Source organism: Mastomys coucha, unplaced genomic scaffold (assembly GCF_008632895.1).
Source record: "Mastomys coucha isolate ucsf_1 unplaced genomic scaffold, UCSF_Mcou_1 pScaffold21, whole genome shotgun sequence".
Classification (NCBI taxonomy): Eukaryota; Metazoa; Chordata; class Mammalia; order Rodentia; family Muridae; genus Mastomys; species Mastomys coucha.
In genome coordinates this window covers 175,023,789-175,050,071 of record NW_022196904.1, presented here as the reverse complement: position 1 = coordinate 175,050,071, position 26,283 = coordinate 175,023,789, and the positions used below count along the sequence as shown (strand labels likewise).

The window sequence follows — 26,283 nt, the reverse complement described above, 5'->3', positions numbered from 1 at the left end:
AGAAACACACAACTGCGGGATCTGATGCAAGCAAACAAAAACAAAAACCAACCAGCCAAATAAACCAATGACCCAGGATTTACAAATCCCAGCCTCCACTTCACAAAGCGAGGCAGGAAGGCTAGATTAGAAAGTGATAGGACAATAGCTTAAGAAGGACCTAAGGGTCTTCTCATAGTTACAGGACATTTTGAGAGATGCTCCACAGTTTGCTGGGACTTAGTTAACCTTAGAAGACAAGGGGGAAACTGTTCTCCATTTTAATTCCTCTCACTATATCTCTGTAGGTCTCCAAGTATGGTTATTGAAAAGCCAGTGGGCCAGTTGCACCAGCTTGGTCCTTTTGACTAATGTACAATGTTTAGGTAAAGCTTGAGTAGAAACTAAACACTTTAAAATAAACCTTGATCAGACACACCGCTGCACAGAAGAGCCAGCAAAGACAGGAAGAGGCCAAAAGATCACAGAATGTAATGGTGGCATTTTGGAGGGATTTCTAGTCCTCCGTACTTATCTAAAACTGTCCCAGAAATTAATTTGTTGAACTAAGAACTTGTGAGGGGAAGATGAACTGACAACACAACGGAATTGAATGTTTATTTAAATAAAATAGCTTTATTTATATTAAATGACTTTTTAAATGTTAGACATTTACTAGCTACTAAATAAATAGAACTGGCTGTAAATCTAAGTTCTCTAGTGATAATAATACAAGGATCAGCCTGAGCTGATTAGTTGAAGAAGTAAGTGGGAGGTTGGTAAGGCTCTCCTCCTTCCTCCGCAGTGCTTTATTCTGGTGCTCCGGTTTGGACAGTTACAGCTCAGCAGATGTAAACTGCTCCTCCAGTTTCCAAAGCTCCCCTTGGTTCTCCAAATGTTGTATGTCTAGAAACGTGTTTTAAAAAGAAAACTGGAGAATTGTGCAGATCTAAAGTGCACTTGAGAAGAAAATAAGGATTTTCTTTTTCTTTCTTTCTTTTTTTTTTTTTTTTAAAGTACAGAAAAAGAAAGTTCTATTACTTAACTGCTTATCCGGAAGTGAAAAAGAAATTGAGCTGAGGAAGAGGGATAAAGGATGCGCTGATGATGGAGAAAGGGAGCAACAAAGGTTGGCAGGGGTGGGAGGAGCAAGCAAAAGGCGCGAACCTGAGTAACAGAGCTCAAGCCACAGTTCTGGCAGAGAGTTAGAGATAAGGGATTGTATTAACCAATCCTCAAATATCGCTCCCCTGCCACAAAAAAAAAAAAAAAAAAAAAAAAAAAAAAAGAAGAAGGAGGTGTCTCATGCAAAGCATGCCAGGTTTAATTATTCTTTTGGAATACATAGAACAATGGGTATTTTTACAATGGACAGAGTGTTAGATTCATATCTTCTAATTTGCAGTTATAGGAACTTACGTTTTGAGTAAGTTGGTAACAATTCAAAAGCTAGCTTTGAAAACTAGCCGCTAATGGTGACTTATTTACAATGTATCCAATCTGCAGAGTCGGGGAGGGGAGGTCTTCCTTAAGCCAACAGTTTGATACCTACATAACTTTGTTGACCACTATTCATGCACTGGAAGCTGGAACACTGTTACTAATCTGGACAACTTTTAGAGGGCAGGGGTGAGTTACGGTTTGGATAACCAATGCAGCCGGTAACCTTCAGGGCAAAGGGAGGGCAGTTACCTTAGCTATGTACCCGTCCTCTAAGAACCTCACTAAACACGGAGGGCTGGGTAGATTTAAGTCTCCATAACGACAGCCTCCGATGCACGAATACAGTGATCCTCCAGCACAGTCCGAAAAAGATCCGAGAGGGCTCTAGGCAGGCTTCCAAACCCTGACAGCTTTGAAGTCTACTCTGTCAATAATCTAAGATACCAGCTAAGAGATAAAGCCAAGAAAAACCCCTACGGACTCCTCTGATAACCCTGAGTCTTGAAAAGCCACTTTTGAAATGGCCAGGTAAACGAGGAACATAGAATTCAGGTGTCAACAACAGCCACAAAAACCCATGTCCAGTGCCACCTTGCTATTTAAGCGGGGACTCTCCCTGAGACTTGAAAATCACAAACCAGGTCTTATATGATTGTGTCCTGAAGCTGCCTGAACTGCCTGCTTTGGACTCTTAATGGAGAATTTAGTCCCAAGAGGCCTGGGTGACACCCCAGGTAGCTGGCAGAAAGAAGCTTTCACATTTTCTCTTTGGAAGAATTTGGGTTTAACTCCAACCTCAAAGAACGGTCTCGGATCAAATTGTAAGGGAAATAAAAAGCTCATAGCAAAAGTTGAAATATCATACAAAGAAATACGACACGACAAATAATACATGAGGGAGCTGGAGAAATGGTACCAAGGTTAAGAACACTTGTTATTCTTGCAGACGGCTCAAGTTCGATTCCAGTACCCACAAGGTGGCTCACAACTGTCTGTAATTACAGTTTCCAGGGGGGATCTAAAGCCCTCTTCTGACTTCTGATGCCCATGGTACACATATGTGCATGCAGGTAAAACACTCATACAATACAGTAAATAATTCTTTTAAAAGTTAAAAATAACTAAATTATTAAAATTAAAAATTATAAAATAAATCAACAAGTAAAAATTAACCTTAAAAAGGCAATAGATGAGAAAGAATCCAGATGCTGAAACTGTGAGCTACAACATTTTAAAAACTGTACTAAACTCAAATGTAAAACCAGAAACACCCAAAAAGATAATGACCCTCCACAGAAACTGAGGATACGCACAGCGAACCCAAAATAAGATCTTAGTTATAGTCACTGTTTAAACTGGAGCTGCTCGGGACATACATGTAAACATTGCTCACACCCCCACTTCCAAACTATAGACAAATGCAATATCCTAGGATGTTCAGAGCATTGATGTTGGTAACAGAGGAGAAACCCAAGGCTCCCTCACCTCTGTCAGTAGGGAAAGTATGATCTGTTTGCACAATGCTGCGGAAACAGGGGTGGGGGGGAGAGAGGGAGAGAGAGGGAGAGAGAGAGAGGGAGGGAGGGAGGGAGGGAAGGAGGGAAGGGAGGGAGGGAGAAAGGAAGGAAGGAAGGAAGGGAAGAGAGGGAGGGAGGGAGGGAAAGAGAGAGAGAAGGGGAAAGAGAGAGAGAGAAGGGGAGAGAGAGAGAGAGAACACCCTGCCATGTGCATCCATGTTGACAAACCGCAAATATATTGTTAACAAGGGTGTAGCCACAGGAAACATGAGTTCATTTACATCAGATAAAACAGCACACATGGCTTGAATATGCAAAGGTGGTAAACACTAAAACAACAGGCAAAAGAATTATGAAATTTAGGAATGGCGGTTATTTCTGGGAATGGGAGAGGAGTAGCAAGAAATTATGATCAAGGTGGGGCAAGGAGGCTTCTTTATTGAGGTGTGCGTGCAGGTGTGTGTGTACATGTTGAGGCCTTTGGCTCTGTCCACCTTGTGTTGTTGTTGTTGTTGTTGTTGTTGTTGTTGGAGACAGGGTCTCTTCCTGACCAGTCAGGCTAGCTCTGCTGGCTGACTGGCTGGCTAGTGAGCCCCAGGACTACCTCTGGCTCTCCAGTACTCAAACTGTTATCATGGGCAACTCTGCCCGTACTTAAAAATAATGATAAAGAGATTCTGGGGATCAAATCGGATCCTCAGGCTTTCAAGGCAAGCCCCCTAAAAAAGCAAGCTATCTCCCCAGCTCCGTTCTAGATTTCCTAAGGCACCTGATAATATTTACTTAAATATTGATTTATGATACTCATTTAAGTGTATATTTTTACAGGGTAGCTGAGACCAGAGATTGCTTGAGCCTTCGAGTTTGAGGCCAACCTGAGCAACAGCAGCAAAATATGTATCTTTGCACCTATGACATAGTCACAAGAACCAAAGTAAATAAAAAATGTTCTTATAGTCTGCTAGCCACGGGAGTGCTGTTAGAGCTCCGTGTTGTTCACATTTTCAACACCGGCTTCCTTGGCCATCAAGTAGAAGGGACCCATGTTGGACAGCAGTTCTTCAGGACTGCCATACTCAATGATTTTCCCGTTGTCTAGGACCATTATCCTGAAATAAAGAGGAAAGAAAAGCTTTAGAAAGTTCTGTGTCAAAGCTTACTGTGTGTAAGAACAACCAGGACTAAGTTGTAGTCAATAAATCAGCGACAATCAGTGAACCTCAACAGTGAGCAATGGTTAATGGGCTCCGGCTCTATGTCTTAACACTCAACATTTGCTACAAAGTACTTGTTTAAAGATGCTTGGATTAAGACGGGGCTCCTCCCTCTCCAAATAGTTGTGCTAAAGTAGGAATGGTTGAAGCTCTGGTACCTGGGAAGGTCCATGCCCACATCTGCCATCCGTGTAAGACTGACTAGACTTCCTCCTTCCTATAGTCCGTCAGTACAGTTTCTTATTTTATCCTTGGCCCCATTAGCTTTTATTAGCTTGATGTACAAGTTTGGCTAAATGTATTAAAACTGTGAGGCCTCAGGGTTCCGAATGACATCGTTAAGCCTCCCGCTGTGGAAAGCCCCTGGGCTTCTAGCTGACGCTGTGATTGTCTGTTGCTCTGGGTTAAGTTCTGCCCCCCTCACTAGTCACCTTATGATGTACACGCATCCGCCCCCGCACTAGCCGCTGTCGTGCGGTGCGCACGCAGCCAGTGGGCGGTGGTGACGACGCTCACACACTCACTTGTCACTGTCCATGATGGTGTGCAGCCTGTGCGCGATGGTGATGACCGTGCATTGGGAGAACTCGTTTCGGATCGTCGTCTGAATGAGGCTATCCGTCTCTAGATCCACGGCAGCTGTGGCTTCGTCCAGGACCAGGATTTTGGATTTTCGAAGCACGGCCCTGCCCAGGCATAGGAGCTGCCTCTGCCCTATGCTGCAGTCAACAGAAGCCGCACATAAGTCCCAAAGACCAGGGGGAAACTGCAGCTTGGGGTCAGTTTCACGATTTGGTTCAGTCCAGATTTCCAAAACAACTTGAAAATCTCCCTGTGGCCACCGTTATGGGCAATGTTTTGCAAACTGTCTCAATAAGAAGACTTAAGAGGAATACTTGATTTTAAAAAAGTTTGTTTCTGGGTCTCCTTGTAAACGGATTGGGGAACAGTCTTGAGCTGTACATTTTTTTTTTTAAATAAGCATTCCAGATACTTTCATGTTAAAGCAAGTTTGGAAGACGTTGGCCCAGAAACAGCGCTTTACATTTGGCAACAGTGATAGTGGCAATTGCCAATAACACGAGCGAGCGTACGACAGCAGTGTCTGCCCTGACACCGCTGACATAGGGTGGCTCTTCTAAGGATGCCCAGTGCTATTTCCTTTGTGGCCTTAGCAAATGCATTCATTATTTTAATGTGCAATTCTAGTCTCAGGCTAATTATTTGTTCAAGGCTCTCTGCCCTGATTAGAGACAGAGCTATCTAATGAGCCTGATGTCTCGGTGTGAGATGCAATGTATGTGGAATTCAAATATACTTGTAAAATGCAAATAGCTTTAATTTGGTAAAAGTCTATAATGAAAGCTGGACCTCTTGCTTCCATAAAGGAGCTCTGGGAAATGATGTGAAGGAAAAAAATTTGGGAATTTGCTGATTACTCTTCCCTGCTGTGGTCATTAGGGATCGTAATAAACGGGCAGTTAGACTAACGTCCTGTAATTCCTCTGTAAGAACATTTCTGTGGGAGATAGGAAGCCAAGCAAAACGAACCCCCAATGTTTGTTTGTAGTGTAAGATCAGGCACGCTGCGGAATCTCAGACTTAGCTGGTACCAAAGTTCTGCCCGGGGCAACTGTACTTTATGATCACAGGTACCACTTCAGCCTTCATCTATCTGCTCTCTGGCGCTCGGCCACCCATCATTTCTTGTAGATATTTTAATCTGTTTTGTTCCTCCTCTGATAACCGTAAGTTCTAACTCCCTAAACCAAGTTTGAAACGCAGGTCTGAAATAAAGGCCCTTGTAAGAGAGTGAAGTATCCGTGGTCTCGGACAAGACAGGGAGTGTCACTATCACATCCTAACATAATGTCCCCTATATCCCCCCCTGCAGTATTAACAGCATGGCCATCTATCCCACAAGCCTGCCTCTCCCACTATGTTTTATGTGCTTGGAAAGCCAGGGTTAGATCTGTGTTGTTTGCCTCTGTGTCTCTGATGCCTGGCACGTAGTAGGTATTAATACATATTTACCATCAACTGCATATTTGAGTTTTCTTTTATACGGGGCTAAGCGGCTATTTAAGCCTTGTTGCCTATTGTGTCTGTTGCAAGGGAAAGCAAGATAGATGACATTCACTACCAAGCCATGCAAGTGCCCCATGGGTGAAGTCACCTTGGTCCTGGGTTCCGTTGGTTTTGAAGGACAGTCCAGACACTGGGACTTAAGTTCTCTGGGTGAGTCCCTCAGTCTAGTTAGGGACCAGGGCTTTAAGCAGGCTTCTCAGGCTACAACATGCACACAAGCCACCTGGGAACCTTGCTAAGATGTAGGTTCAGATTAGAAGGTATACGGTCTGGGATTCTGTGTTCATATGAAGCTCCTACGTTGATCCAGAGCTTCCAGACCATGGTTTGATCTACTGACTCTCCCCTTCCTGTGCTTTAGCTGCTGGTGGTCTATGTTCCGCCTTCCACTGCTGAGGTACCTGGGTCAAGAACTGTCCATGAGCCGCAGGCTTTGTCTAAGGGCTCAGCTTCGGTATGTGAAGGGGAACCCCAAACTCTCATAGGGAGAATGTCAGAACCTTGCATTAATAAATGTACAGTGAAGACCGCAAGCAAAGTGTCAGGATATAAAAATACGTGTTTTAAGGTATAAACTATAAACTCAGAGAGTTGCTGTTGTCAATTTAAGGTGTTTCTGAAATGCCCAAGAGCTTTTCAGGCAGTAAATCTCATCCATGTCCCTTTAGGTTGGTGGCTCTCAAACTGAGATACTTTTTATAGAACAAAGGGAATCTTCATGTCCCCATGTCCATCCAGTCTGTGTTTCATAACAAATAGATCAGGTTGGACCAGGGATCTGACTGTTGGTGCTGAGACTGAAGACTCTGGTCTCTGTTATTCTCCACCACAGTAGCATTTGTAAGGTCATGTGATCTAATGCCACACGAGGGGCACATTTCATAACAAAGGTTTTCAAGTGTCCCTATGCATTTTAACATCTGTTTTATCATATTTTTACACATTAGAAATTTGACCTACACAGTATAAATCCCACAATGCCAGACGGTATCTCACACCAGAACACAAGGAACAGTTCCCTCACACCCTCCCCTGGCCCGTGGAAGACATAGCTTACCTCAGGTTGTCACCGCCCTCTGTCACTTCATGGAGCAACCCAAGTTGCAGGCCAGCCACAAAGGATTTGAGATGAGCCAATTCCAGGGCCCTCCAAATCTCCTCATCTGAGTATTTGTTGAAAGGGTCCAGATTCATCCTCAGATTCCCAGAGAACAAAATGGGGTCCTGCGAGTCAGAGAATGGGGAGCCATCAGGGCTTATGTCAGCAAAGGGCTCAGTCATTCTTTGTGGTAGGAGTGGTCTGGCACAGGCAGGAAGCTGGCTCATGATGAGCTTTCGAGGGCCTCTGAAGGCCTGGAGTATCTGCAACTGGAAAACTATGCGCAGGGTGGGGCTGGGGTGGTCCTTGGTTTGCACCTGTTTCTGTCTGTTCTGGGATCTACCTGTAGACGAAAAGGCCATCCTTTCCTGAAACAAAACCTCCAAGCTTAGGACAAGGGAGACCAGGAGAGGTAGAAAAAGGTCACTTAGTCATCTGAGGAGCTCTTACATTTTGAAGAGGCCATAGAAAAGAATGGACTAAACTAAGAAAACACGGGGCTGAAGAGATGTTCCACTGCACAGGCATGAGGCCCTGAGTTTGAGTCCCCAGCATCCAGTAGGAAGTTGAGCCTATGTGCTCACACTGTGAGGGAGAGAGAAGCAGAGACTAGAGGTTGTCCAGAGATACTGACCACTGGCCTAGCCAAAACAAAAACAAAAGGCCAAAGACAAAAATCTTCCCGAAGTGGCTTGAGGTTACAAGCACTTGCTATTTACTAGTCTTGCAGAGGATCCGGGCTCAGTTCCCAGCACCCACACCGCAGTCTACAGCTCTCCTTAACGCCTGATGTTAATGCCAGGCCTCTGTGAGAACCAGGTCCAAAGGCAGTGCACTTAGATACACACGGGCAAAATACTCATAACACATAAAATAAAACATCTTAAAGCAACGACAACAAAAACATCCCCAAACAGGAGCTACAGGTCCCTCAAGAGACCCTGTCTCAGTGGAATAGAGGGGAGAGTGACAGAGAGGGCATCTGATGTTACACTGTACTAAGCAACATCAAACCCTCCACAGGCACCGGCCACAGTGCAGAGGGAGCAATGGTTCTTCGCCTCCTGTGAGTGGCGAGGTCTCCCTGGCAATTCTTACTCGGGAAGGGTCCATAGAGCAAGCCAAAGGGAGGGCTTTCTTGCTGATACGATGAATGTTCCGCTTGCTGGCGAAAACCCGCAGCAAATTCCCTCTTCTATCTTTTAGCCACATCAAATGAGGAGTATAAAGCTTAATGGCTTCGAGCTTCGGCAGCAAAATTGCTACTGCTAATTACAAAGGTCTCCGCAAACCCTGATGGGCTGACAGAAACGCCAAGTAATCATCTGCTCTATCCGACTGCTGGCGCGTTGCTGCCACCTACTGGCTGCTTCTAGCAGCCACACATCACGTGCAAAATACAGAATCTCGGGGAAATAGTCTGGAATCGTGGTGTGAAGATGAATCTTGACAATCAACTTTTGAGAGAGAGTACCTAGAGCATCTCACTTGGTACCGTGAGAGTGTGGACGCAATATGCATGCACCACCACCTAGAACTGTGCCTCCTCTCAGTGAGTCGAAACGACCCTTCTTTCTGTAGGTTGCTTCTTGTCAGGAACCAGGACAAGAAAACTAAGCAATACAAAGGCCAGAGTTGTATTTGTAATTGAATGCATGTCAATGTTTCCCCGTTACGTGTGCCCAAGTAAGTCCTCATTAACTAACCTGGGGAATGATGGTCAGTCTCCCACGAAGGTCGTGCAGTCCAATGGAGGCAATATCTATCCCATCAATGATGATCTGGCCACCTGCAGACTCTAAGATTCTGAAGAGGCAGTTTGTGAGAGATGATTTCCCAGCTCCGGTCCTGCCCACCACACCGACCTGTGGATATAGTTCATTTGCATCGACTTCAACATACAATTCTTGGAGAAAAAAAGAAATTTAGCCTGTATATTCACAATCACACGTGATAAAAAGAACCCCATTCCAAATATATAAAATGGCTTTTAGTTTTGGTGAGAGAAAAAAATTACCTAGATGTCAGAAAAAAAATGACTCTCCCATAGTCTGCCTGAGTTGTGTGCGGAAGACCATGACTGCTGGAAATAGACAAACCCTCTCTGCAGTTGTCACTGTTAATCTGACAGTCATAGCTTATTCCTTTTTTTTAAAAAAAAAAAAAGTTTTTTTAATTTAAAAAGTAGACAGAGGGCTGGAGAGATGGCTCAGTGGTTAAAAGCACTGACTGCTCTTCCAGAGGTCCTGAGTTCAATTCCCAGCAACCATGTGATGGCTCACAATCATTGTAATGGGATCTGATGCCCTTGTCTGGTGTGTCTGAAGACAATTACAGTGTACTCACATACATAAAATGAATAAATTAAAAAAAAAAAGTAGACAGAAAGGACCTTTGGGGTGACTGTGTAGGTGATGGCATTGGCTGCTAAGCCTGACGACCAGAGTTCAACCCCTGAAACCCACACAGTGGAACAAATTGCTCACATGTGCATGTGCACACCCACAAAATAAATACAAATGTAATAATTTAATTTTTATTACTTCTCTTGTCATCTGAGATTATAATTACATTTCTCCCTGTCCTTTCTCCCTTCCAAGCCTCCCACACACCCTTCCTTACTCTCCTTCAAATCCATTGTCTCTTCTCGTTAACTGTTGCTACGTGCATATATGTAATGTACATATTCATATGAGTACACATACATACATTCCTAAACATAGGCTGCTGCTTGGTCTGTGTAACGTCGCGTGTCTGTGTATTTTCAGGGATAAGCATCTGCCGTGCTCTTCCTTAGGGATGACTACCTCTCCACTCTCAGAACTCCTTGGCTGCCTGCAGTTCTAAACTACGGAGTGCTTCACAAACCTGCATGTTCCCTTGCTCAGGGGCCATGCTAATCTGCCCGAGATGCTCTGATTTGCGGATATGAGGTACTGAAGGGAGAACGGGGTTGGGTTGTTTGTTTTGGTTTTTAGTAGAGCAAAGGAAAGACTTGTCACCAGATGAGCCTTGGTCACCCTGGTCCTCAGCCCCCTTGCCTAGGCTAATCGATTAATGGATAGCTTTGCTACATTAGACCTGTAAAAGGATGCTGAACTTCAAGGACCAGGACACTAGATTATCTTCTGCTTAGGGTCTGTCATTTACGCACCATTCTCAGCAGTTCTTCATCCAGGTCTAAGGTTTCTTCACTTCTTTCCTGAGTTCTTCCCCACACTTTAAACCCGCACAGGAGATGAGCCCCACCCCAGTGGGCTGGCAGGAAGGCAGGATTCAGCCCTCTGGGTGGATTCCTTACATATTCCCAGAGTACAGAAAGAATCCTGATCTTCTCCCTGCCCGCCTCTGTGCCCGACTACTCTCTTTCTTCATCACCCACCTTCTCGGCGCTCTTGATGTTACAAGTGATCCCTTTCAGTACCAGATCCAGCTCTGGCCGATACCGCACTTGATAGTTGTTGAACTGGATCTCACCTTTTCTTGGCCAATCTGCTGGAGGCCTCTTGTCGGTCACCCACGGCGCCTAGCAGAGGGAACGGATGAGAAATGCTGGACATGGTAGCAGCTCAGGCAACAGCTGCCATGGGACTCATGACATCTCACAGAAGGGTGGTAGGCCCCGTTACCTGTGTGGACTGGGCTTTTCTGATTTTATTCAATAAAGGAACCCTACAAGGTAACTCTGTGGATTTCTAGAACGACACCGCCATTTATATAAAGTGTTTCTGCATCTTACATTTGAAGAAATTAAGTCCTTTGGGTTAGAGCATGCGAGACTTGAAAGCTGTTCTTTAAAGCTGAAGATGCTGTCTCGGGAGCATGTCATAGACCTCCCCCTGAGTTTTCATAACTCTCACCTCATTATCCACATTTATGTATTCATTTATTCGCTCAACAGCCACAATGTTGGTCTCTGCTTCTGACGTCATCCTCACTAGCCAGTTCAAGGTTTGTGTGATCTATAGAAGAAAAAAAATTATATCAAGCACACACACACACACACCCCACATATACACATACACACACACACACACACACACACACACACACATACACACCCCATGCACACATACTCAGGCTCAGAAATCACCTCAATTAGTTAGTTACACCACAAGGTTAATTGAGCAGTTACTTTATATTCAAGGGCTGTGGTGGTATAAAAAAGAATTATTTTTTAATTCTTATTTTCTTAGCATAGAAATAAGACAAGTACACTGATTGGCTGGGTAGCAATTGAATACTTACCTGTGTGGTGCTCCCATGAAGGGAAACATAAACTTTGAATAGCTCAGGAGTAAAGCTTGGGTTGAAGAGGCTGACCCTTGGTTAAGTACCAGAACTCAGGTCTCCTGCCTGCAAACCTAGCGCTATTTGTGGAATTGTAGATGGTACTCTACAAATGGAGGATACCATGAGAAAAGACTCGGTGAGTGAACAGACTTTCAAAAAGGCTGTCTTCCCTCTCTGGTTTCACTCCCTCTTAGCCATCAAGGTTGGGTATCCATATAGACCCGTGTCTTCCCTGACATGTACAAACTCTAGATGTCTCCCTGCCACCACACGATATGTTTAACCACTAATAAAAGATTTGTCAAGGTGCAGGCCAGTCTGCAATACTGGGATTACTCAGGCATGAGTGGTTTTTTTTTTTTTTTTTTTTTTTTTTTTTTTTTTGGTTTTTCGAGACAGGGTTTCTCTGTGTAGCCCTGGCTGTCCTGGAACTCACTCTGTAGACCAGGCTGGTCTCGAACTCAGAAATCCACCTGCCTCTGCCTCCCAAGTGCTGGGATTAAAGGCGTGCGCCACCACTGCTTGCCGAGCCTCACTGATTTCTAATGTCAACAGTGCTGTATAGAAAGCACATGAATGACCAGTAGTTGGAAGAGCTGCACAGCGAGATGTCCTAAAGCCCAAAGTAGCTAAGGTGGTGCTAGGCACAGCCTCTGAGGTTGGGATGTAAAATGTCAGCCTTTATCCCCCGGGTGTGCTGGGCTGCCGTACGTGAGGTTTGTTATAAGTTTCTGTCAGAGTCCTTATGCTAATTTTGTTTTAACGTGTTCTGTGATATAAGAAAAGCAAACTCAGGATTTTCTGATTACTCCTACATTCCAGGGAGGAAATGTATAAGCATCTGTTGACTGGAACCGAAGGAGGCAAAATGATTAAGAAACCATTAACATAGAAACATTGTGTTTTCAAGTCATTAGGACAGTGAGAGCTATGCCTGCTTTGGCAGAGTGGTACTGTGCCTACTTAAACGAGGTAAGCAATGTGTTCCTGGGTGGAGATGAGGAGCCAGGGTTTGAACTGGTCTTCTTAGTCCTTCTAGATCAGAAAAGAATAAAAGCCATGCATTCCTCAACACACTGCACACTCAATTGAAAGCTACTGGACAGCCAGCCCTTCAGTCCTCAGACTCACGTTGAGGGCGTTGGACAGAACAAAGCCCACAATGTCCCCGGTTAAGGAATTTTTGTAAATAACCAGAAGCAAGGCGGAGCAGAAGACAATCAGGTTTCCAACCAGCTCCAAACGAATCGCAAGCCACCTGCCAGTCACGGAAGCAGAAAGAGAGGGGTCGTTAGTCTCTACTCTCTCGTCTGGACCAGGAACTTGGGGACTTGTAAAACATTCTTAGAGGCGTGAGTTGGTTCGCTATTCTCTCAGGAGCTACTTCATTTAGAAATACTTAAATTTTTCTAATAATCCATTACATTAGTTTTTGAAGGAAATAAATAGCATTTTAAAGGTTCTAGAAGAGTCTCCTACACCAAAGAAATCCTATAATGAAATATTTCCTGAAGTTCCAAGTTATAAAGATTACATAGGGCAAGTGCTTAAAATATAACACATAAATTCATCTAAACTATTCTGAGTCCTTTTGGATGAGACCTGATTCAAGGGCCACGTGTGAGTTAAGTACCCACACTCCGTTTTCTTTCTCTTTCTTTGAGCAGTCTCCTTATGCATCCTCTGGCGGGCCTGGGGCTCTGCTGGGGTTAATGGCTTGCACCACCAGCCTGGCAAGCACCCGCACTTGCAATGAGCGGCCATTTCTTTTGATTGGCATCCATATGGATCCATATGTAGAGCTAAAGAGACTTCAGCCCAGCACTGCCTTAGTACTTATTTTGAAGTAGAGAAAAACTGGGAGCAGAGACAAGTTAGTTACAGGGGAGAACTGGGCTTTGTAGGGAGCTAAGGAATGCACAGCTTAACATCATTCATAAAAGGTTAGCTTTCTGAAATAAACTATATTTAATTAAATTTGTACCAATAATTCTAGCAGGTATTACAATAAGGATCTGATGGGTTTACTCATAAGCCTTTTTCTTCTTGGAAAGTCCAAATAAAACCTCTGGTTTCTTCATGTTCCCTGTTCCAAATAATCCTGATCACCGCTGGCCTGCCCTTAATATCTCAAGCCACTGAAGAATTTCTTTTCCCCAGCTCTTTCTCTTCAAAGGCATCCCTAACTGCTTGTCACCATCTCCTGATTTCCAGTCTGCTCAGGTGACCTTCTCATTTCTTGTCATTTACACCTTTACTAAACTTCCTAACTGTCCTCCCTGCAACCTCAGCTTCTTTGTCACTTTTGAGCATCGTGTCTATGAAGAGTCTCGTCTCATGGCCCAGGGAACCAAACACAAGATGTTCAGTTTACCCAGTGGTTGATGGTACTTGAGTTTCCAAAGACTCTCAAGTGTCACGTGAGTTTTACCATAACTGTAAGACACACTGAGAAAGGAAGACATTGATATTCCCTTAGAGAGAGCAAGGCAACTCACCTAGCTTGGTCAGGACAGGCCTGGGATAGAGAACCTTCTCTAACTCCAAAGTTCACATTTTCTTCTTTCTACTTACATAGCATGATAGGACAGGTGTGTGTGTGTGTGTGTGTGTGTGTGTTTGTATGTGTATGTATATGTGTATGTGTGTGTATGTGTTTGTATGTGTGTGTATGTGTATGTGTGTGCATGTGTGTGTATATGTATGTGTGTATGTGTGTATGTGTATGTATGTGTGTATATGTGTATGAGCGTGTGTGTATGTGTGTATATGTGTGTGTGTGCATGTGTGTGTGAGTGTGTGTATGTATATGTATGTGTGTGTGAGTGTGTGTGTGTGTATGTATATGTATGTGTGTGTGTATGTGTGTATATGTGTGTGTGTGCATGTGTGTGTGAGTGTGTGTATGTATATGTATGTGTGTGTGAGTGTGTGTGTATGTGTGTGTGTGTATGTGTGTGTGTGTGTGTGTGTGTGTGTGTGTGTGTGAGTGGCCAGGATGAATTTTATACCACTAGCTATGCCTGCTCTCCATGCCAGATGTCAAACACATAGAACCCTGAGACATTCATTTAAGTAATACTTAAGGGAGGCCTCACCGGTTGGAGGTAATCCAGGAAAAGACACATTTCTGGTTGGTGTCAATCTGCTTCTCATTGCTTGCCAGAAATCGCTGCTGGTGCTCAAAGGCACGGATAACAGGCAAACCTGAGACAGTCTCACTAAAGTGAGAATAGATCGGAGATTTGGTGACAGAATCCAGCCGCCTCAGCTGGCGGGAAGTCGCCACATAAAACACCTGAACACAAAACCCAAGAGTCAGCTAGTGAGTCAGGAAGCTTACACTCCCCCTCCTCTTCTTCCTCCCCCTCATCCTCCCCCTCTCCCCTTCTCCTCTTCATCCCCCTCTTCTCCCTTCACCTTCCCCCTCCTCCTCTTCTTCCCCCTCCTGAGACATTCATTTAAGTAAATACTTAAGGGAGGCTGCACCTGTTGGAGGTAATCCAGGAAAAGACCCATTTCTGATTGGTGTCAATCTGCTTCTCATTGCTTGCTTCCCCCTCCCCTTCCTCCCTCCCCCTCCCCCTTTCTGCCATGACCCAGCATTTGTCACTTGATGGCTGTGGCTCACATTTGAACAGGAAGGAGGCCTGAAATACTATGTCTGGCTAGAAAAATAATGAGGTACTAGGAAGGGAAGAGTAAGAAGACTGTAGAGGTGGGGAACGGAGGGAAGCAAAACTGAGGCGACTGTATTGCAACTGTAGAGATTTAAGTTTCTAAAGCCCAGGAGCTTTGTTATCAGGCCCAAGATTTTCATACGTTATCCAAATGGCAGTTTCTGTGCTGGCTAGAGAAATGGTTACCAAGAGGATTTTGTAAAAAAATGCTAGGACCCAGGGGGTGTATAAAGTAGGAAAGAGATGACTTAAGAACATTGGTTGTGCTGGGCAGTGGTGGCGCACGCCTTTAATCCCAGCATTTGTGAGACAGAGGCAGGCGGATTTCTGAGTTCGGGGGCAGCCTGGTCTACAGAGTGAGTTCCAGGACAGCCGGGGCTATACAGAGAAACCCTGTCTTGGAAAAAAAAAAAAAAAAAAAAAAAAAAAAAAAAAAAAAAAAAAAGAACACCAGTTGCTTTTGCAGAGGTCCTGGGTTTTGTTTCCACCACCAACATGGTGGCTCACAGCCATCTGTAACTCCAGTCCTGTGGGCACCAGACATGCGCATGGTACATGTGCATGCACTGCAGGCAAAACACTCATCCACAGAAAATAAAATAAATACTCTTAAAAGTAGTTGGGAATGAAGCTTGACTAACATGAAGATTGACCAGTGGAGGGACCAGAGTTGTGCCTCCACGGTATGCTGGTAGTTAGTAAAGTGTTTGAGCGTGTAAGTGGAACTGGCTGTAAGAGAATGTAGGCAAACTGTCCACAGATGAAAGGCACAGTGGAGAGTTTCACAGCATTACTGGAACCTGTAAGGATTTGTTGAAGCATGAACAGAAACTGAGCCTTTGAGAATCAAAGTGCAAAATGTGACGACTCAGAGTCTCCTCAAATAGTCCTGCCTGCCTTGTAGATTTGAGATTGCTGTTAAGAGGCTGTTCTGGGCATAGACCTGTACCTGCAGAATTCCACACAGGCACAAGAGGTCCTATCTTACCATTGGATACAAGGCAGTGCAACCATGTACGTGCCAAAGCAATGCAGCCATGTGTGTGCCCTGAGAACTGTAAGCAGAAATAAACCCTTTCCTTCCCAACTTGTTTTGATCATGGCGTTTTGTCACATCAACAGAACCCTAAGACAGGGAGCTTCTGGAGCTGTGAAAAATTTCCCCTATAATCTCTCTCTCCCCCTCTCTCTCCCTCTCTCTCTCCCCCTCTCTCTCCCTCTCTCTCTTTCCCTCTCTCCCTCTTTCTCTCTTCCTCTCCTCCCTCTCTCTCTCTGTCCCTCTCTCTCTCTCTTCCCCTCTCTCTCCCTCTCTCCTTCTCTCTCTCTACCCCTCCTTCACCTTCCTTCTCCCTCTCAGTGCTCCGTCACCCAGCTATATATTCCTACCCCTCAAAATTGGAGAGATGGCTCAGTGGTTAAAAGCACTGGCTGCTCTTCCAAAGGACCTGGGTTCAATTCCCAGCAACCACATGGCAGTTCACAACTGTCTGTAACTCCAGTGCCAAGGGGTCTGGCACCCTCACACAGATTATACATGGAAGCAGAACACCAATGAACATCAAAGAAACAAGCAAGCAAACCCCCCCTTGTCATTTAACAACCTCACCATCAACAACAAAACATTGCATAAAAGAATAAACAACATCAACAAAACATCTTGAATCCAAACACGTTTCCTACCTAAGCTCTCTGGGGGCAGCTTCAGGCGACACATGCTGTGACCCACACACTGACTAATACTGACAACTGAGTTTTGGATGACCGCCATGCTTTCCTGGGCACATCGAAGATGCCGGGGAGAGGAGCTGCCCACAGTAAACATAAAGGAAGTGTCTCAGGGATTTCAGAAGCGGAGAGGGAGAGACCCAGCCTTTCTTTCCCAAACCTACCTGCACAGATATATAGAAAATGCTGAGAGGAATGATGACGACGATGAAGATTGGAGTCGCCATGCAGATCATCACCAGAGTGCTAACTATGCCCAAGAAGCACATCACCCAGCTTCGCAGGGTCTGGGGGAGCATGTCGTCCACTGTAGAGATATCCTAGGGGTACAGAGTAGGAGACACAATGAGCCAGTGAGCCTGTGAGACTCTGCTCGTCTTCCTGATTCCAGCTGGGATGCTCAAATTGTTTTAGTTCCTTAGGACTTTGTCATTTCATCTCGAGTCATCCATTTGTAACAGATCAGTAGGTCACCCAAAATTAATCAAATTTCTGTGGTCTCCTTACTTTTCCAAATTCTTCCAAAGATATACAGCTTTTCCAATAGATTTGGTGGATTTTTCACTCTCTCATTCATCACCTTCACTAAACCTACACCGCAAACTATTAGAGCCTTTCAGAGAAATCCTCAGTTTACGGGTTCTCGTTCTACTAAGTACCCAGTAGAGAGTCTGGCGCATAACATATATCTGATCGGCACTCATTTAAAAACTCTGGTCTACAAGCTTTGTCCCCCACCTTTACTTACATCCATTTGTTTCATAGAGTTTCAGAGGAAAAGGAAAGGGGGAATGAATATGTCTCCCACTGCTCAGCGTCCCAACCAAGAAGCCCAGAAGTGAAAGATGGGTTTAGCTGCCATTTTGTCTCATGTCGTGTGAAATAAACTGAGGACATTAATGGAATGGTAGGTGGTTTGGAACACGCTCGGAAAGGCTATTTTATATCTTGGGTCACCCTTGCCTGGCTTTCCTAGAGGACTACATTAATCCTACATGTCGGCTATGCGTGTGAATGCTAAGACAAGTCCAGGTGACTTCTGGAATTTCCCAAGTTCAGCTAGGGACACTAGAGAGTTCTGTATTGGGGTACTTTTGAGTCTATGTACCACCGGTCCCACACTACATTAACATGCACATAAGTCAGCCACATTGAAGGCTGGCAGAAAAGCCAAGTCTTCACTCTAGCTAACACTTCTACGAGGATTACTTTGATCCTTACCTATCCTAGATTCTCCACCTTTTTTTCTTCTCCTCTCTCTTTCTTAGGGACTCCATTTTTGTTTCTAGAAGACCCCATATCAAACTTGCTCATAGCCCTGAACCACCCCTGCAACATACCTTACTTCATGATTGTGAGTTTTCTTTCTCAAGTCAGAAAATCTGATTGTAGTCTAACTGGCTCACAGGAAGACCCCGGAAGACTGCCATACATACAATGACACTAGAAAGGCTGCAGAGACTATAGAATTCTTCTGAGAAATATCTTCATCCAAAAGGATGTGCTCTTTACTAACTAGCAGGCAGCCTCTTTTAGTGGTTTCCAATGGCAGCTTTGCTATTTCTACCCTACAGGTAGAGGAGAAATGAGAAGTGACCTGTCTACTTTCTAAGCGATTGCTGTGTGCTGAGGCTACGATCCATCCACAGTGTGGGGCTATTCATACACCTTATAAAATGTTTTTTCTCTTCCATAAGCAGAGAACTAAACCCTGTGCTGACGACACTTCCCACCATTCAGAATTGCCTGGTTTCTGCCTTTAATCCTGCAGCTTCTATTTTTGATGCACTTAGTTAGAGGAGCCAATGAGTGTTTAGGTCTAGTCCAGGGAAGGAAGCCATCTTCTCATCTAAAAGTACTAGGCTCATTAAAAAAACCCAAAAAACCAAAAAACCAACTAACAGTAGGAAAGGAATGCCCAAGTGGCACCAGTCCTGGGATCTGTGCAGACAGAAGTAGTGTTCAAGATCCTCTTTTCATACAGATGCCTCAATCCAAAATTCAGACCTAACTTACTGGTTCTCAAAGCATCAAAAGTTTTAAGAATGGAGACAAGTCAAGGAAATGGTCACCCTATGCTCCGTCCCCTTCCATCAGCTAACCAGAGCAGTGAGCGTGCTTTTCTGTAGCATCCCGCCTCCCCCTGCTCTGTCGCCCACCCCTCACCACTACAGTGCTGTTTCTCTTACTTCAATGATTTAGTATCAGCTTTTCTGATATTCCCCATCCTCGCCTTCCAGTTTGAGCTTGCTTTCTTCTCCTATCATTCCGTTGTACTCAGAACACCTCCGCACATGCCATTGCTATTTGTAACTGTATCGTAAGTCTTTTCTTTGGATTTTCTCCTTCACTAGATAATAAGCTGCTGAAAAGCCTGAGGTGTCCATCCCTAGAGTCCTGAGACCTCACAGGAAATATCCCAGAAATACTTGCATGCTGAGTAAACAAAGAGCCCAGGCTGCAGAGCTGGCTTGCATGAGGGCTCTCTCTCTTCACAATGATTAAGCCTCTCAGCGTGTTGAGAAACTTACACCAGCAAATCTGTTCACAATCCGGCCCGTGGGAGTTGTGTCAAAAAAACTCATGGGTGCTCGAAGGATGTTGGTTAGCAGCTGCCCGTGCAAAGTTTTGGATGCATTTCTGCAAGCATATATACTCCATAGACTTGAAATAAGCAAAAATACACCTAGAAATAGAGCCACGGTTATTAATACTGTGCTGAAGCATTAAGACTCCTGAAGATCCGTGCCTGGGACATGATAGCAAATGCTTTCCTGAGTCATAGGATATGTACAAGTCCAGACAAATCCCAGAGATGTCTATCATAGCATCTAGACATACCTTGTGCTACTCCCAGAGCTCCAAAGACCCCGATTCTCATGTCCCTCTGAGCAGATGAATTATAGCCGATATTATTCAGGTTTTCAGAGTCACTGGTCCAAGCACTCAGCCAGAGGTTAGTGCCAATAAAAGCAACAGAGTTCAATATATAGAAGAGGATGATGAAGAAGATGGACCACCATCCTATTGCTCGTAGATATTTCAGGTAGATGGAGAACTTTACCTACAAAGACGCCATTCAACATTATCCCCGAGGGCTTTGGGTAAGGAGTTAAAGAAAACTAATCGTTGGGATGGGTGGCGGGGCTTGTGCTGGATAGTTAGTTATCAATTTGTCAAAAAGTTACAAAGAGGGAACCTCAATTGAGAGAGTGCCCCCACCAGATTGGCTTGCAGATAAGCCTGTGGTGTGTGTTTTGTTTTTTTGATCAATGATTGATATCGGAGGTCTTAGGTCACCATGGCTGGTGCTATAAGAAAACAGGCTGAGCAAGCCACGAGCCACAAGCTACTGAGCAACCTTCCTCCGTAGCTGCTGCTTAAGTTCCCGCCTTGACTTCCCTCAGTGACGGACTGTGATCTGGATCCTTTCCTCTCCAAGTGGCTTTTGGTCATGGTGTGTTTCGGCTAAGTCAAGGTGTGATGTCCCCTGGAAAAGTGGGTAGCAAAACTTCGTAGCCTGTGATCACCATCTCTACCCTTGGCCAGGATATGTTGATGCTAAGTACCATGCAAGGTAAGTAGCTATTATTAATAAGCATTTAATTGCGATGAAAACCACATAGAAGAGGGTTGCAATGGCAAGCATTTGTTGAGACCCTGGAATCTGTGCTTTCACGGTTCCTTCGCTCGCATTGCGAGCTCTGGCTCTGGTGTTAGGGCGCTCCAGCTCCTAGAACTGTACTTCAGAGAAGTGTCCCTGTTCTCCACACATCAGAATAGAATCAAAACATCCATCCTTCATAGAGGCATGATTTTCCAGAAAGTCTCTGTCTCTGTTTCACCTGAACAATGCATTTGAATGTCTCCTTGTTATTCCAGTAGACCTGTGGTGAAGTTTCAACTAGTTTCTAAGTTTTTTCAGATTCCAAGCCTTATATCACCTGGAGCAATGCTGTGTATGTGCGTGTGTGTGCATGGGCATGTGTGTGTATGTGTGTGTGTGTGTGTGTGTGTGTGTAGTGTGTGTGAGCCCGAGAGCGCATTTACCTTCCCGGTTTCCACGAATTCCTTCTTAATTAGTTTTTGTCCTTCCACTGCTTCCTCCTTCTTATTCAAGGCATTCTCATTTTTAATTTTCAAGGAGTTTTTGAGGGACTTCCCATGCCTGCCGCTGGACCTAGAGCTGAGGTAGAGAAGGGAAATCACCCTTGAGCATGTAGACACTTCGTAGGGGTCTTCGTAGAAGCAGGTGTCACAACCTCTCTGCTGGCCTCAAAGTGCACGCAGAGCTGAGGGCTGGGAAAACTGCCACAGCCCTAGCCCTCCCCTCTCTCCCCTCCCCCCTCCCCCCAAGGAAACAAAGGCAGAGCTGACTCTTCATGACATCCGTTCATTCAGGAAAAGTCCGCACAGAAAAAGAAAGATCGCGTATTGTTGAGGAAGCGGTAAGAGTTGCCCGCTGAGCCCATGAGCTACCTGCGGCTCAGTGTCCGTCGAAGGCTGTTTTCCCTTCTCATGGTCAAGGAAGCCGCATCCTCAGGGATTTCCTCCATGGTAGGCATCAGTCCACAGTCATCGTCCTCTCCCTCACCGTCGTTATTGACTAAGGAGACAAACATGCTAGGAGTTAGGGGATGACACAGGCCTCATCACACTCTGAGAAAGCAGAGAAAAGTCCCCCTCCCTGCCCCGATATTGCCCATCAGGTTAGACTATTTATAATCCAAAGGTCATTTTTAATGACTGAATCTTGGTCATTGAGTTCCATGCAGTAATTTAATGTGCCCCATTTCCATCTCTCTCTCTCCTCAGCTAGTATATCTCATAAACCAATAAAATATCATACCATAAACATCATGGTAGACACAAAAGCAAGCAGTCAGGCAGCCCCTCCAGGAGACAAAGTCCGTTTAGCACCACCCAAAAGCCATAGCCCAGGATAATTGGCTGAGAACTGACTTTCATGGTACCAGAATGTACCATGCAACCTTCCAAGGGAGGGAAGCAACCAATAGTCCTATCCGGCTATGCTGAATACGAAACACAGCAAAGACCAGCATAGCATGACAACCCTCAGGTGAAGCAGTGGTTAGCCGGGCAGTGGTGGCACACGCCTTTAATCCCAGCACTTGGGAGGCAGAGGCAGGCAGATTTCTGAGTTCGAGGCCAGCCTGGTCTACAGAGTGAGTTCCAGGACAGCCAGGGATACACAGAGAAACCCTATCTTGAAAAACAAAAGACAAAACAAAAAACAAACAAACTGTTGGGAACCATGAGAGCCCTGAGATAAATATCCTGCCCCAGCTAATTGAGAACCCGGAGATTAACATCCTGCCTGACAATCACAAGGATGTGAACCCTGAGATTAACATCCTGCCTGACAATCACAAGGATCCGGCTTGGCCCTGGGAAAAGAACATTCACGGAAATCCACCCCCTCTCCACCTGTCATCCACCCTCTCCTCTCCTGTCACACCGGAGCTCAACCCCAGAAGAGTTTGTAACCCTCCATCTCCCTCCTTCCTCTCCCCCTCCCAGATTTTTGCCTTAAATATGATCAGCTGCACTAAGTAAATGGCTCTTGACAAGCAATGCTTCCTTGAGCCCTGTCGTCTCTCTCGCCTATTCTTTATTCACAGGTTGTGACCCTCCTCGTTCCCCCGAATAACGTGACAAGCAGGCCAGGTCACAAACAAACAAACAAACAGGTGAAGCAGTGTTTTGTGTACCTTAGCAGTAACCAGAAGTGCTCTAGTTGGCCTTAAGGCACACTCTTACCCATTCAACGAAACTGAGGCTGGACAGAGTCAATATCAATACAACTCACTTTTCCCTCCCCTCATTCCAAATCCCAGAACCAATGAAATAACTTGTTATGCTCAGGAGCTTGCTTACATAATTGCTCAGAAATGATTTCCCACTATTTAGCAGAAGGCCTAATTTCTGGAGTACTTCTCCATCTCTCTCTCTCTCTCTCTCTCTCTCTCTCTCTCTCTCTCTCTCTCTCTCTCTCTCTCTCTCTCTCTCTCCTAATTCGGACCTCTCATTTGTGACCATCAAATGATGCTGTACCCAGCACAACTGTTGGGAGATCCTTGGAGAGAGTCCCAGTAAACAGGCTCAGATGCTAACCATGGCTAATCAGTGAGCACAGTGGTGGTGGTGGGGGGGCACAATGGTGGTGGGAATTGTTTCTACAGTGCAAACATAACCAATCGTCCTTTGTGGAGGATTATCAAAACTTTACCATCCTGTGAAGCTGTCCAGGATTTAATGAATTTGAAGCAGTTTGGGTAGGATGTGTAATGTGAATAAAAAGGAGCTTACACGTGGATGCTACAAGTGGATGCTTTATACCATTGCTGCCTCCCACCCCGGTGAATAGGGGCCTCTCTTTTGAACATTCAGTTGCACGTGCTAAGGTTTGTTGTGATTTTTGATTGCATGTCAGAGGCAGCAGAGTAGAAGTCCCACTCATCTGATGTAGACACAGAGTTTTGATTTCTATGTTTCTTTACAGAGACCCAGAACACAGAGGTTGGAGTTTGGATCTCTGGGCAGTTCAGCTCCAAATGTAATTCCCTGGACACTAAGCAGCCAGGATATAGATATTGGTTTACCATCCCACTAAGACCCCAGGTTTCACCCTGTTCCAACCCTGCTGACATACCTGTGGCCTCTCCTTCCGTCTCCGAATGCTTCATGAATGTCTTCCAGTTCTTAGCAAACACTCCCTTCTTGGCCAGCAGGTCGCGATAGGATCCTTTCTCTAAGATGGTGCCTTTCCCCAGAACTACAATCTCATCCACTTGGGGAAGGAAGTGAATGCCATGGGTAACCAAGATCCTAGTCTGGAAAAACAAAATCAAGTTTCTCAGATCATTCCAGGCCCACCATTGTCCCTAGATTGCTTTAAAAAGAGAAAGACAGGCTTGTCAGGTCCTACTGGGAGCTTTGCTTTAGAATGTGGGCCCCAACCACATGGCTCGTTTTACTTTACCTTCTGTTCCCAACATCTCAACTAAAAACATCACCCTGTGGGTGAAACGAGACACCTAGAGTCATGGATCTACTCATAATTATTTTCCTATAGCGTCAATAAGGTTTGCTGACACATGCTCTCTTCCATGATCCTGAATGCCAACACTGAGCTGAGAGAATCCCATAGACCAACGCCCATCCTTATAGAGAGATTATTGGTTAATTATCCCTTTTTACTTACTAGACATTTATTTACCTAGCTACCTAATCAACTGTATGAAAAAGAACTGCCCAGATCTTTCAGTAAGTTAGGGATACTGCGGGAAAAGAGACGCCATTTTTATTCGGGCCTTCCTGGTGTTGGACAGTTGACATACTTTGTATTCCTACATTGATTACTGAGACAGGAACTTACCTCACTGAAAGACTGGTCAATCAACAAGGGAGCCAGATGGGAGCGTATGGGATTGTAAGGGCTTCTGAGATCTAACCTAGGTCCACTGCTCTAGCTCTCTGTCCGACAGTGCACAGCATCTGGAGTCTTCTTAACCGAAACATCTCGGAGATTCTCATCCCTTATGTCCCTGTCCCTTCCCCAAGTTCCTTGGTAAGACGCAGGGATTCCTCCAAGGTTCCCACGGCAGTTGGTTTAGGGTACCATTAAAACACCTTTCTTTTTTTTTGTTGTTTTGTTTTAAATTTATTATTATTATAAATGAGTACACTGTAGCTGTCTTCAGACACACCAGAAGAGGGCGTCAGATCTCATCACGGGTGGTTGTGAGCCACCATGTGGTTGCTGGGATCCGAACTCAGGACCTTTGGAAGAGCAGTCAGTGCTCTCACCCGCTGAGCCATCTCACCAGCCCTATTTTGGTTTTTTTCAACAAACTTGCCACAGGGTAGATGTCAGTTCATTCGTGAATGAAACCATATGGTCTTAGAGACAGAAGGCTGGGCTAAGACAAGAAGGAAGAGGGAGTTCCTGCAGACCCACTGAGCTAACACAGAGGCAAAGAGCCTCCATTAGAACAGCAAGCTGCCTCATCAGCCCTATCATCCTCTGGATGGCAGCATGCAAGAAATCTTGAAGGTGACAAGCCAAACATGGTTTGACTCTCCCTGCCAACTGCTAAAGAAAATGTTACCTTCAACAGAGGGGCAGAGATATATACTTCTTGTTATAGCCGCAGGTCTAGCTTTCCCCTCCGGGATCAGAACAGAGCAAGCCTCTAATAGCAGTTTCAGTGTAGGCCATGAGTTCGTAATGGGGGCCTTCAAGGGACAGACGTTAACTGAGGCCAGTCTGATCGGGAGAGCCCAGGTAAGGAAATCTTCAGGACAATACCGTTCGGAGAGATGTGTATAACACACCCCAGCCCCGCCTCCTGCCCTTCCCACCGATTAACACCTCACCTTGCCACTCAACAGGCCATCGGGGCCCACAACCTTGTTGAAAATGTGTTTTCCCACGTGAGCATCCACAGCCGACAGGGGGTCGTCTAGAATGTAGATGTCTGAGCCTTGATAGGTAGCTCTGGCCAGGCTGACTCGCTGCTTCTGACCGCCACTGAGATTTATACCCTGGGGACGAAAGTCATTTCTATTAAGCAGCACTCCCTAGGCCAGCTTCGCAAGCCTCCTAAGGAAGGGTAAAAGGAGACACCTGCCCAATAAGGCCTTAAGGCTTAAATGTGTTGTTTCCTTAGACAGACACATAATTTCTTTTCGGATAACTGTAGCCCAAATAATTAGTCCTATCCAACTTTTCTAGCATATAGTTTACTTAATTATCACTCTGACACTCTCCGCCCTGTGGGCAAGTGGAGCTAACATAAGGGCAGGGGACCTGTCACTAAGTAGTTATTCAATTAATGGGTTCTGACTTAAAGGAACAGACAGCCTAGAGTTATATTTTCACTCATCTCTTAGTGTCTCAAGATCCTTGTCCTTAGGGCGGGTGTAAGGGACTCCTTTAGATTAGTGCCTCATCCTTATAGAAGCATAACTGGTTAATTGTTTATGTTCAGTTTTTAAATTGATTGTTTTGTTCATTTTTTTAAAAAGGGAAGAAAGGATAAAAAATATTTTAAACATCTAGTAATTAAAAAATTTATAAGTAAATTGTGGTATATCTATCCAATGGATATAATACAGTTACTAAAATCAGTATTTATTAAAGAGTCTTGTATTTGCTTCAAGGTACAAAGTTTTTTTTTAAAAAAAATGAAAGTCAGTTCTGGTGGTGCAGGCCTTTAATC

At 44.9% G+C, this 26,283-nt stretch overlaps 1 protein-coding gene across 1 annotated transcript in view; it reads right to left on the bottom strand.

Annotated features, from left to right (window-relative positions):
* Positions 1-3,357: 3,357 nt before the first annotated feature.
* The window catches only part of Abcc2 (ATP binding cassette subfamily C member 2), a 60,857-nt gene continuing 37,931 nt past the window's right edge, over positions 3,358-26,283 (bottom strand). Inside the window, exons 18-32 of the mRNA XM_031384837.1 lie at positions 25,439-25,606; positions 23,712-23,892; positions 21,518-21,644; positions 21,089-21,224; positions 19,880-20,102; positions 19,570-19,724; positions 17,203-17,358; positions 14,732-14,931; positions 12,765-12,891; positions 11,201-11,302; positions 10,723-10,866; positions 9,047-9,205; positions 7,299-7,465; positions 4,678-4,872; positions 3,358-4,048 (exon numbers count right to left, since the gene is read on the bottom strand). Of these exons, the coding sequence (XP_031240697.1) occupies positions 3,919-4,048; positions 4,678-4,872; positions 7,299-7,465; positions 9,047-9,205; positions 10,723-10,866; positions 11,201-11,302; positions 12,765-12,891; positions 14,732-14,931; positions 17,203-17,358; positions 19,570-19,724; positions 19,880-20,102; positions 21,089-21,224; positions 21,518-21,644; positions 23,712-23,892; positions 25,439-25,606 (2,370 nt within the window). The 3' untranslated portion in view covers positions 3,358-3,918. The remainder of the gene's footprint in view (positions 4,049-4,677; positions 4,873-7,298; positions 7,466-9,046; positions 9,206-10,722; positions 10,867-11,200; positions 11,303-12,764; positions 12,892-14,731; positions 14,932-17,202; positions 17,359-19,569; positions 19,725-19,879; positions 20,103-21,088; positions 21,225-21,517; positions 21,645-23,711; positions 23,893-25,438; positions 25,607-26,283) is intronic.